The following is a 12,403-nucleotide window of genomic DNA, read 5'->3' on the forward strand; positions in this document are numbered from 1 at the left end:
ATTTCAAATTGCATTATTCATACTACGGTTGTATCTTTAAAAAAAAAAATATTTTAAAATCAAAAATCAAAATCAAAATCAAAAATATTTATTCAGTTTAGACCACAAGTGGCACTTAAAGTCATATTACGTGGATTAGTCCGCACTAGTCGCGTCAAGTATGCTAAATTACTACGTACTAGGTGGAATAGGTATTTGGATCGAGTATTAATAAATACTAGGAATAGATGCACCTAGTATCAAATTTACCTAGTATAACCCATCTCTAAATCGGTCGGATCATTGGTCAGGTTTTTGACCCTCTCAAGTCACAGCATAATTTATGCTTTGTTATTAGGTAAAAACATTGTAAAATCTCCAAGAAGTAACGAACTGCTCTTGCGCCACTAATAGATGGCGCTAACTAAACATTAAACCTAATATAGGAAACTTCCAAGATTACCTTTTTGGCGTTAGTGACGTGCAACAGCGGGTCGCGTAAGTATATCAAATCCCGAGTATTCCCGAGTCATGGTAAATCAGCTTGACATGGTCCTGCGCAACACCTTGCATCGCCTGCCGTGCTTTCACTACGCGAGCGGGATACGCTCGTCTCGAGGCAGCTAGCCTTAACTCTCTCACAGGCAGATCACTTTATTTGTTAATACATACCTTTTTGGCGTTAGTGGGCGTGACATGCAGCAGCGGGTCGCGTATGTCAATTCCGGAATCATGGTAAGACAGCTTGACAAGGTGCTGCGCGTCGTCACGCGGTTCATCGGGAGCGTCGGGCGCCTCGGCCACTTCGGCGGCGTCGCCCGTAGTGCTGTTGCCACGCGAGCGGGATACGCTCGCCTCGAGGCTCTCATCTTTGGTATGTTCGGTGCCTGATGACACCTGGAGATGACAGAGATGTTGAGAGGTTTTTGTCGTCTTTGTAATATTTTCCAGCAAAATAGAAGATTAAGTGAGAAGGTAAGCATGTAAGACAGGGGTAGACAGGGGTAGACAGGGGTAAGACAGGGGTAGAGAGTGAGAGAGCACTATCTCTTTCACGTAGGTAGAGAATGATAGAGATGGAGGCCGACAAAGAAAAGAAGAACACTCTATTCGTCGTTCATAAACTTCTAGTAAAGGGTGCACTTTGATTGTAAGTATTTGTGAAACAGTGGATAAAATACTGAATAATAATAATATAAGCCTTTATTCAGACATACTATTATATATATTTATTCAAAAATACTGAATACTTGTGATTAAGTGATTTACATACAGATTTGAAAACAACGATGTAGAGTATACAAACAGATTATACATCAAAAGCGTTTCCAGGCAAAAGCGATACTGACCTCACTTCCCTGATCAATTGACATTCTATCCTTGCTAGGTATTGCCCAATGATGGTCAAGCAATGATTTCCGCCTATCTTCTGCGGTTTGCTGCTGAAAAGAAACAGAACAAAAACAAAATAAGCAAGCGAAAAAAACAAAGAAGCACTAAGTGGCATCAACAGACAAGTCTACCACTACCTTCAGTGGGCTAGCGCACTAGAGATTGCGATTGATTAATTTCTTAACAGCTTTCATAAATCAAACGGAACGCTTAAATGGAAACTCTGATGTGAATGGGATCTTAATTACTAATGTGAAACTACACAAGTTCCATGATCTATGGCAAACAACACGAGGCGATTCACTTCGAGTACTTTTTGTTCTCGCCATTGTGTCGCGTTGAAACTGAAGAAACATTACATTTGTTGCGTATTACAGTTCGTGAGGCCTAAGATGAGCTTTGCATTTGTGTGAGTGCACATGGATAGCGTAGATGTGTTTAATTACCGCTTTTTGGCAATCGGTCTAAGACGCAAGTCCACCGCGCATCTGTCACACTTCATCTCTTGTACTGGTAGCAGCGTGTCGTATTTATTTTGTTTTTGTGTTAAATTTTTCCATACAAAGATATGACGATTTTTAAGTTATTTGTCTGACTAATTTTGGTGATCACTCACACAATACAAAGTACAGTTTGATACAATCATGTCTAGGTGCCTGAACTGCTACGGTAAAAAATACTTCGGGCAGTCCTGGTCTGGTGAAGGTGTAAGTAGTTACCTGGAGCGCGGTGGGCGTGACGAGTTCTCTATCGAAGGCCTTGGGGAAGGCGGCGCCGCCGCGGTCGTCGGCGTCGGCCGAGGCCGGGCGCTCCGCCCCCTCCTCGGCCTCCGCTCCCGCCGCCTGCAGCTCAGGGAACGTCTCGTCCTGCAAATAAACGTGTGAGTGTGAGTCAATGATAAAGACGCACATTGAGCAATAAGGTAAAACATGGTGCAGGCTAATTTCGTAACCGAAAGATTACTTCTTTGGGTATTATAAACTCAATAAACGGCGTAGGCCCCGTACAGCGTCACGCCGCAAGCCACGTCACAATGCTAACTATGAAAATGTAGTATTGTAGTCTCTTATCAGACGTCGGCGTCCATAAGAACGTTTGAAGCCGACGTCGTTCGCCGCGTATAGCATTTAATAGGAAACCGTGATCTAAGATAAACCAAATTTAAAGTATATGAAAGAAAGCATTCTTACTTTGACTAGAAGGGAATCTTTTCCGGGTGAATGTTCCGACTTATTCATGTAGTAGATTTCAGCTGACTCGGCTCTGTAAACAAAATGTTTATATTTATGAAAAAACATAACTGTTCTGTCAAAGTACTTAATATCAAAATATTTGATCATAATGATAGTAATGAAGTTATCACATTCTCGAATTCAAATTGAATGTTACTCTGGGAAAACTGTAATGTTATACAGATCTAGGCTTTATTACGTAAATAATAGAAAGGCTACTGATGTCCGACGACAGACTCCAAGGGCACGATGACACTTTTCGCTTGTTGATGTCGCGTGTCGTACGTTTGGGTGTATACGGATATAGCCTCTACCACACAAGACATAGAGGTGAAACTCACTTGTGCGCGCTGTGGTGTTCTCTATCACGAGCGTGCCCGACACGTGCAGGTCATAGGAATACAGCCTCTATCACAGATGACATAGAGTCAACACTCACTTGTGCGCGTTGTGGTGGTCGGGCCCATGCGTACGCATATGCGCAATGTCGTAGAAGATGGCGGCGTTGACGACGTACTCCATAGGCGCGATGACGCCGTATGACTCCGGTCCATGTTCCATCACCAGCGTATCAGATACGTTGGGGTCGAACATAACTGCGTTAGGTGTTACGAGCAGCACTCCAGATACCACGCCCTGTATATCAGAAGAATACATTACGATTTGCTTTAAAGGAAAACCTAAACCTACTGTAGGAAAACCTACTGTAAATTATGATACGACCATAACCCAGTGGTGTCACTATCGGACTGCCGATTCCGGACTAGAGGGTTCCAACTTCGAAAACCCTATCGGCGCTAGACTATTGTGGTGAATCCACTCGTAAGAAAAAAAAACTGGCGGATACTGAATGAAACGAGGGAATAATGCCTTGCATTAGGAAAGAGGCCTGTGACCAACAGAAGACTGCTATAGGTTGATGATGATGATGATAAATACATTTTGCAATAGATCAAACCTATTTGCAGCCTAGGTGACATTGGCGAAACGAGGCCATGAACGGAGATATGAAGTCATATTGGTAAGTAATGTAAGAGGGACGTGCGTGCTACATAACGTACGCATTTTTATTCTCAAACACTTTTTTGTTCTTATAAGCTAAGTAAATTCTCTTTACTCAATAGAGTCGATTCTTTAGAATGTAATATGCAAAGAAACTATAAATTATATTTCACAATATTGTTATTTACACACTTTGTTCGCAAGGTTAACAAGGCTTTGTCTTTGCTCACAACTTCCTATGAAAAACACAATTTTGCCGTCATACATGAATGGCTTACACAGCTGTGTATACTGGTCTTATAAGTCAACGCAATTGTATACGTTTAATTTCTATACAAAAACCAGTAGATCACACAATATAAAGCTGGATTAAAGTCTTAAGGATGACTTTGGTGATAATAACACCCGAAGATAAAAAACAAAACCTACCAATGTAGACAAAATTACAAACTGTAACTTTAATTAAGAGTACTAAGTTGGAAAGTAGAACAAAGACGATAAAAATGTATTTAAGTATGCAGCTACTATACAGGTAATGAATACGAAATCATTAGATACTTTTAGTAGGTATTCATTGACGTAATCGATGTACAGGCATGTAAAGAAACTGTAATTAAAAGTTAAGATACCTATCGTTTCTAGTATGTCATTATGCCATTACTTCCAATTTCATACAAGGCTTTCAACAAACCACAAGTAAATGAGCAACCTCTAGAAAACGTTTTTCTAATATACATTGCACCCTCAAGAGCCAGTTCATTCAGCAAAAAACACAAAAGGTATAACTTTATGTACCGCTTACACTAATTTCTGCTGAACCTTATTTTACGGTTAACTAGTGGTTCGCCCCGGCTTCGCCCGTCGTACATAGCCTATAGCACTCAGGGATCCCGTGTACATATCCAACGGTAAAAGAATTTTTGAAATCAGTCCAGTAGTTCTTGAGATTAGCGCGTTCAAACAAACAAACTCTTCAGCTTTATAATATTTGTATAGATACGTTTTGAAATAAATAAACAAGTGAGCCCACCTGTCCATCAGTGATATGTCGCACGTTGATCTTAAGGAACCGCTGGGGGGCGCTGCTACTAGTCGGGGCTTCGGGTGACACCGGCCGAAGGCTGTCCAGGATCTCTGTAAATGTTCACACATACTTTAATATAAATCGCATACTTCCAATATATCTTCATGGGCACAATAAAGTTTTAGATAGGGTCTAGAAAGAAATCCGTTTTTATAGTAACACAACTAGCGCGTAGCGTTCCGCCCCGGCTTCGCAGGGGTACAATGTATTATACACAAAACGTTCCTCTTGAAACACTTTATTTATTGCTGAAAACCGCATTAAAATCTGTTGTGTAGTTTAAAAGATCTAAGCGCGCAGACATCAAGAGTGACTTTGTTTTATGAAGATAGAAATGAAAAATCTTTTTCGCAATTTTCGAAATCTATTGAATGATTTTTTTTTGTCTTCGGCACTTTTGCGATTTTGGTCTATTGAATGAATTATAAAAGCCTTTTTCTTAGATTGCTACTATACTATGACAAATAGAAATCAAAGAAATGTGTAATAATAATAACACAATCATATCTATATCAGTGTTGACAAGTGAACACGACGAATGCATCATTCCCATTGTATTGCATAACCAACTGGATGCTTCGAAGTGGCATTGTAGAGCGTAATTTTCTCTTCAACTCAATATCCGTACTGCTAACGTCATTTGGAGCATTTGAGCTAATAAATTAGGAGTGTCTTCACCATTGCAATGTTTACATCCAATCTCACAATAGATTATAAAGTATTTAAACAATGAGTTTACTAAAATACATGTGGATGATTGACATAATTATGTATTATTTCCAATTAAATTCAGTTAAAGTGTTAATTAGCGTTGAAAAAAAATTTCGAATTGACAGATAGATTAAAATAATGCTGCTAATAATTTCATGATCGTCTAAACGCGATATTTTCAAAGATTTTATATAAAAAATATGTATCATTAGTAAAGTAATTTATCCGAGCTGTAGAGTCAGTGACTCTCACAATGTAAACACATGGAAGAAATTAGTTATTAATCTGAATCAATACATGACAAAAGAAAACAGGAAAAAACAATAATGATAAAAATATTTTACCTATAGCACGGTAATAATATCATACAGTATTGTAACTTCATATAAACGGACGAAACGCGAGCTTTCCTTCGAAATTCAAATCTCGGTATGCGCTCGACATGCAAAAGTCGGGGGTGTCGCGATTGTGCCACAGTAATAAACGGACGATGTGTTGTTTTTTAAACAGTACTTGAGTGTTTTTTTATAAAAATAATTACAAGTTATAATTCATACAGGGTGTTATAGGTAAATGGGTTTATAAGCCAACACTTGCCTATGTTAACTTTTATGCATGTAAATGGTATGCTGAATTAGTCAGTGATATCATTTTATTTATTTTTAATTTTCATACAAAATAAAATTTATAAAATCTGATTTGTATGAAAATTAAAATTTTAAAATGATGATAACCATTTTCTGACTTCACCATACCATTTATATGCACATGTTAATATGGGCTAGTGTCCGCTTATAAACCCATTTACCTAGCACCCTGTATAATAATCAAGCATATTGTACGCCTTAGTCGAGCACATACATTTTACGGTCGCAAATTTATAAGATTTTTTACTAAATCTTAACACAATAATATTTTTTTAATTAAATGTACTAATGACAAGACAACATGCATTTTTATCCTATTTTATTCACAAAGTATTTTGTTTGTCAAAATAAAATAAAAATTACAATCACAAAATACATTCATAAAACTAGATAGAAATTCTAAGTATAAGATGTATAGCCTGACCAGGAACATAAAAACCCTGGCATAGAGGCGCGTCAATTGCATTTGATAGTGCAACACTGAGTACAGTCGTACCTGTGTTAAATTAATAGGCTAACTTTATGTATCAGGATTCAGGATTACGGGCTAATTTGATATTTTCATAAATTAACGAAAAACTATTATTATAGGTAACCTGGTTTAAATAAATTAAATGAAACCATCAATCGAGCTAGACGGATTTACTTTATTATTCATCAATAATCAAATTCAGAACTTGAATTTTCAATTGCAATGTCTGCTCATGAACGCTTCAAACTCGGTACTTCTTTCCCAATTCCATAAAATTCAACACTTAGAAAGTGACAAAAAATTTAAAATAGGTAGTTGAAACAAACCACAGCTAATTTTCATAGTGGACTGTACTATACGATAAACATGTCAGTCAATTTGACAACCTTTGTTGGAAACATTATTCAATGAAAATATTGTCCGAACCCTTGGTATTTCTCTTCGACAAATACTTTAACACATTGTGAACCACTTTTCTTTCACGACTATAAAAAGATTTTAGCAATTTCATTCACAAAATCAATTGCGCACATTTAAAATAAAGTTTGTTTACACTTTGACAGCAATAGACTGACATGCAAGGTGACATGTCAATGAAGTTTTCAGTTACTGTTGCCATTAAAAGAAATTAGTACCATTAGTTTTCCGCAACATGGCGAGGGTTTTTATGTTCCTGTGGGTCTAGTCAAAACGCACTTTAAAATCGCAAACCCATCGCAAACCAGTCGCAAACAAATAAACAAATCGCAAAAGAGGTCGATAACAAAAAAGGCTTAGCCAAACGGCAAAAAATCGAATCGCAAAGCCCTACCTATCGATAATCGAAAGACTGGATTGAAATTTCCCATACAAAGGCTTAGCCAACATGCATTTAAGACTCAATCAAAATCGAATCGAATCGCAACACCCGCCATTTTCATTGCGATTACTTAAACCCCGGTGATAAGCTCGATTATATCGAAAACTAATAGGGTGAGTTGCACCACCTAACTTTGACCGTATCTATGACGTTAACCGGTGTTTTTTGTATGGAGTTTGACAGATTTTAGACGTTTGTCAAAGTTAAACTAAGATGGTGCAACCCACCCTAAGGCTGTTTTGACAAATCCGTATCGCGATGTCGTTTTGACAGCTAGTTTGACAGCGAAGTATAGATACACAGAGAGCAGAAAGAAGGAAGAAACTAATTTAAAAAAAAAAGCTAAAAAAAGTAAAAACAATCGCAAAGTCATAGACATTTTTTAACTTTTATTCGATTTTGAATGAACTTTTATATCGCCGCGTCGTTGGTGGTTCAATGTGCATTTTGTCTGCCATTTTCCGATCGAATCGAATTACTGGTGACGCGGCGACTGACATTAGTGAAAACTTCCTATTGGTTTGCGATGGCATTTTGACTAGACCCACTGGTCAGGCTATAATGAAAATAGGTTCTGCAGGTGGGTAGCCCTATCGCATTTTGTCATACGGTGACGTACCGCGCGGCTGTTGACACTTATTTCAAAAATATGGCCGAGTTGGAATACTGTGTAGATAGTATTACCGTGCCTATAGTATGTTTCTCTAATGGCCACACATTCATTTACTAACATTATAAATTGTGTTAATAGCACTTGAATCACTTTCTACAAATAGAGTGTATCTCGAGCGATTGGTGACTGTTTGTTTACATGTTTGCTCGTATCAAAATAAATAAACTTGAGTCATGAGATGTAGACGATAACCATTAGCCGTGTTCGAACGCAGACTTCGTAATGAGCGCAATTACCACTCGAAGTTCGTATTGATTATAATCTTTGGGTTTATAAAGCCATAATTTGCAATTCGCATGCCGCTAACAGTTTTTCTTACATTACTGCAGGGTATTTACGGTTGCATGATCAAAAATTGTTTAGCTGTACAAGTTTAACACTCTGGGGTCTTGTGTGGTTGTGATAAGAGCGACTTTGCAACAAAAATGTAGTCTGATGTGCTGTAGAATTTACATTATCCTGCACATGCACAGTGGGGTTTCCAAAAAGACTGACGTAAACTCACTTACGGCGCACTTACGCCAGTAAAATGTTCCTAGCCTTAATCTGATAACGAGTTATTGTGCAATTTCAAAAGGTTAGCCTTTCATTGACGTTGATCCTAATCATACGTTTACCTAGTGCTGTTTTATTGTTAAAAAATACTGCAAACAATGTCGAGTTCATATCGTTATCCTATTATTTTAATAATGTAGAGGTGGTATATAAAATTAATGACATCGGAAACAGTAAAAGCCAACACGAAGCTGTGCCTTTTATCGACGTAATAAAAAATAATGATTTGTTACAATGTAGGTACATACGAGTTTGGCTGTCTAACTTAGAGGTTGAAAGTTTTGTTTTATGTAAATCTATTATTTTTGCTGTATATAAATATCCCAAGAACGAAATCTTTGCGTCAGAGCAATGATTTAGTAGGAAACTATTTTAGATACATAATATTACGATACCTTTTTCCTGTGCCGGCTCGCTCGTAGCCTGTGTTGATTCAGATGTGTTGTCGCCGCTCTCAGACGGCCCATCCGAGTCTTTATCTCCATCTGCGAAACCATAATAACACCATGAACAATCTGTTGCTATTCACAACACGCCACAAGTCACGCGATCCGCGAATTAAAATTAGTGGAAAACAGCGAAAACGCACCGTGATACCAGCGCTTCAGGAATTCAAAACTGAACATTCTTGAAGTGAAGTGATACAAGGTCCATTCTATCGGCACTTATCGCGTACGATAAAGCGAATCCATATCTCGGCTAGTCTGGCGCCACTGGGCTCACCGAGTCTGGATTGATTCGTGCAATTAAAACAATCGGGTCGGCGTTGTCGTACGGGAATGCAGTTTGGTAGCGGTTTAAAATAGAATAAATTTGAACGCGTGGTGCCGTGGCGCTGGCGCGGCTACGTCTGCCTATCGCGCCACGAGTGGTGTAACCGCTGTTTGCGGTGCAAATACGAGAAAAATTTGTTCCATCTACGTCACGCGCGAACGAATAACACCAAGGTTGAGTGTTATTGTTTTGTTTTAAGCCCGGACAATGCTGCATCGCGCGCCGAGTGCATCGAGCATGCACCACGATGCCATTCCTCGTATTTGTTGATGATTATTAATATTTAACCTACTAATCAATTAAATGAATGTTCATTATTTTTTCCTGTCTTTGAAAACTTTATCCGCGATTAAGCAGCAGACGCATCCATCTGACTGAGTTATTATGACTATTTATTAGGTACTTTTTTATTTACAAACAAGGATTGTCCATTGGGAACAGCAACCTACTACGGCTCTACCTTCTATTTCAGTCATAATAGAGAAAGACCTGATCATTAAAAATACAATACGTATTGCTTATTTATTGTAATTAACAACAGCATGGGGCAACTAAGAAAGCAGGAACTATTAATTTGTCCCTAGTTGGTAAATAGCTGCTGCCGCGAAGGCCAGGTTTCGTAAAGCTGGTTTCTCGTCGAACGATTCGTCACGGTTCATTCATATTTGAGTTACTGACAGTTTTGTTGTAGTTCTTTTTGGTCATAAACGTTACATCTCAATTTTAGATCCAATAATAATGCCTTAAAGAAAACATAAAATCAGATAATATGAAAACGCATCAACATTCTTATTCGCAATATAGGTAAGCATGTAATATGCATGCAGCTGAAATGGATTAAGTTAAGAAGTTGTCTACAATATAAGGTTACATGAAATTCAAAGAGAGCAAATATTCTTAGTAACTTTATTAAACCGCGGCACCATACAGTCGTAACACAGACACTTTACTGCGTCTAGATAATACAGTTTTACAAAACTGGTTATGGTTTAAAATTGAAGTCGATGGTTAATGCCATCGTACTTTTAATGGATGCCTGAAATGAAAACTGGAGCTTTTAAAAAGAAACGCCGTAAATGCTGTTATGAAGTGGCACGCAAGTCGGTCATTCACCACAACTTGAAGTACGGTGTACAAACTTATCTCACGGAGTGCAACGATTGGAAATCTAAAATATTGTACAGACGACGGCACATCAAGAGCATCTTGTGCTATTATAATAGATGCTATTTTACAATAAAAATGTAATCTGATGTGCTGCCCACCGTACGTTACTCTACTTTCAGGAGTTTAATCTCACAACAAAACTGAAATCCAATCTCGATATCAAACTGAACACGAGTGTATAATATTACGAACAAACAACGTTATTCAATAACATAAACGATTTCCACGGTTAAAAATTAATTTTGTTTTTGTTGGACATTATTGTACAAATCTTTGCGTGAAATGTGAAACAGCTTAACAAAGCACTCACGTGATTTGTGGAATTAGTCAATAAAGGAAACGCTATTTAAATTATATTCGTACTTGTATTGAAAAAATAAAACCGGACTATGTAGAACGCCAGTTAATACACGAGCATACAATATCCGAAGTCCGGTGGGATTTGAACCCCAACAGTCCCGAACGTGTATTATAAAGAGCAGCAGCTACCACAGATTATGGTGTGAATTCGGCGGCACCACTGAGGTATCGACAATGCGCCTGAGTGAAACTAGCCAGCAAGCCAGCACAAGACAAATGTGACACTGGTCATAAACGTCTTGAACTTTCTTCTTATCGGGCATCAGCCAGCTGACTACAGGCTAACTGATATATGTATTGCTCTGTTCAGCTTGGTTAATTCAGAGAGGATTGTATTCAACCTGCTCGGATTGGCTCTAGCCTGGCCTCTATGTTAGTCTCGGCTGACGCCTCTGTGATCAGTCACCAATTCACCATCGTCCAGGGCGCACCAGCGTATTAGCGTTTTAGAGTAATGCGGTCCGCAGGAACCGCTCGCTCCCTAGCAGTTCACACAGATCGTCTGTGCGGAGCGATCCGCACTGACGGTCCGCGTGACACCAAAACCAGTCTCAGTGTTTAGTGCGCCGTTTAGCGGACGACCAATTTTAGGACAATAACTCGCGGCTCCGTGTCATTAGCCGTTGAGTTTTAGTGGGTAGGCCCTACCGGCCCCTACCCTTCTTCTTCTGGCTCACTGACCGCCACCATCGACCAATGAGTATGTGCGAAGCATTTCCCGACGAAAACAAAAATCATTACCTAGTAAACGCCTACCTTTCCTCTTGTCAGGCACCAGCAACGTCTGCCCCGGGAAGATGAACTGCGTAGCCAGCCTGTTCAGCTTGGTTAGCTCAGAGGGGGTGGTGGCAAAGCTATGTCCTATACTTAGCACATTATACTAAACGCCTACCTTTCCTCTTGTCAGGCACCAGCAGCGTCTGCCCCGGGAAGATGAACTGCGTAGCCAGCCTGTTCAGCTTGGTTAGCTCAGAGGGGGTGGTGTCAAAGCGCGCAGCCAGCGAGGTCAGCGTGTCACGGTCACGGACCTAGGCGAAAACAAAACAACGTCAGTACGAATAATACATAAACGCAGCAAGTACTTAACATAAAATATGTATCCTATTCCAAACAGCTGCCCGTAATTAACATACTTTCGACAACAACGGTATGCAGTGGAAGTTTTTTACTTTTGAATAATTAATAGTAAATAGTTTTTGTTTTGCGTCTTTTATTTACTTACCGTATAAGTCATAGTCTTGATAGGGGGTGGAGGGGGTAGTCTTTTAATTTGTTCGTCCTCATCTGTGAACAAAATAAATATTATCAATAAATATTTAAATTTAAAGCAATAATAATATTATCGTTATTAGAGATGAAACGGATATCCGGTAACTATTCGGTAGGCCGGATATTCGGCCTAAATTTACTATCCGGCCGGATACCGGATAGTAACTCACTATCCGGCCGGATACCGGATATTAAAAAAACTACGACAATTTCCTATTAATAAAATG

The 12,403-nt window shown here is 38.9% G+C and overlaps 1 protein-coding gene across 20 annotated transcripts in view; it reads right to left on the reverse strand.

The window, feature by feature from the left end:
* The window catches only part of LOC135083561 (TLD domain-containing protein 2), a 127,166-nt gene that overhangs the window by 34,881 nt on the left and 79,882 nt on the right, over positions 1 to 12,403 (reverse strand). For 15 of the 20 annotated variants that reach the window (XM_063978375.1, XM_063978361.1, XM_063978439.1 and 12 more), the window contains 9 exons: positions 12,130 to 12,191; positions 11,800 to 11,935; positions 9,002 to 9,091; positions 4,636 to 4,739; positions 3,043 to 3,239; positions 2,562 to 2,634; positions 2,091 to 2,237; positions 1,329 to 1,421; positions 652 to 876 (listed from right to left, as the gene is read on the reverse strand). In XM_063978375.1, coding sequence (XP_063834445.1) covers positions 652 to 876; positions 1,329 to 1,421; positions 2,091 to 2,237; positions 2,562 to 2,634; positions 3,043 to 3,239; positions 4,636 to 4,739; positions 9,002 to 9,091; positions 11,800 to 11,935; positions 12,130 to 12,191 — 1,127 coding nt within the window. Of the gene's footprint in view, positions 1 to 442; positions 453 to 651; positions 877 to 1,328; positions 1,422 to 2,090; positions 2,238 to 2,561; positions 2,635 to 2,944; positions 2,954 to 3,042; positions 3,240 to 4,635; positions 4,740 to 9,001; positions 9,092 to 9,195; positions 9,470 to 11,663; positions 11,757 to 11,799; positions 11,936 to 12,129; positions 12,192 to 12,403 lie in introns of those variants that run through there. The other 5 variants (XM_063978303.1, XM_063978396.1, XM_063978382.1 and 2 more) reach the window with 5 other exon arrangements.

The sequence above is a fragment of the Ostrinia nubilalis genome, chromosome 2 (assembly GCF_963855985.1).
Source record: "Ostrinia nubilalis chromosome 2, ilOstNubi1.1, whole genome shotgun sequence".
NCBI lineage: Eukaryota > Metazoa > Arthropoda > Insecta > Lepidoptera > Crambidae > Ostrinia > Ostrinia nubilalis.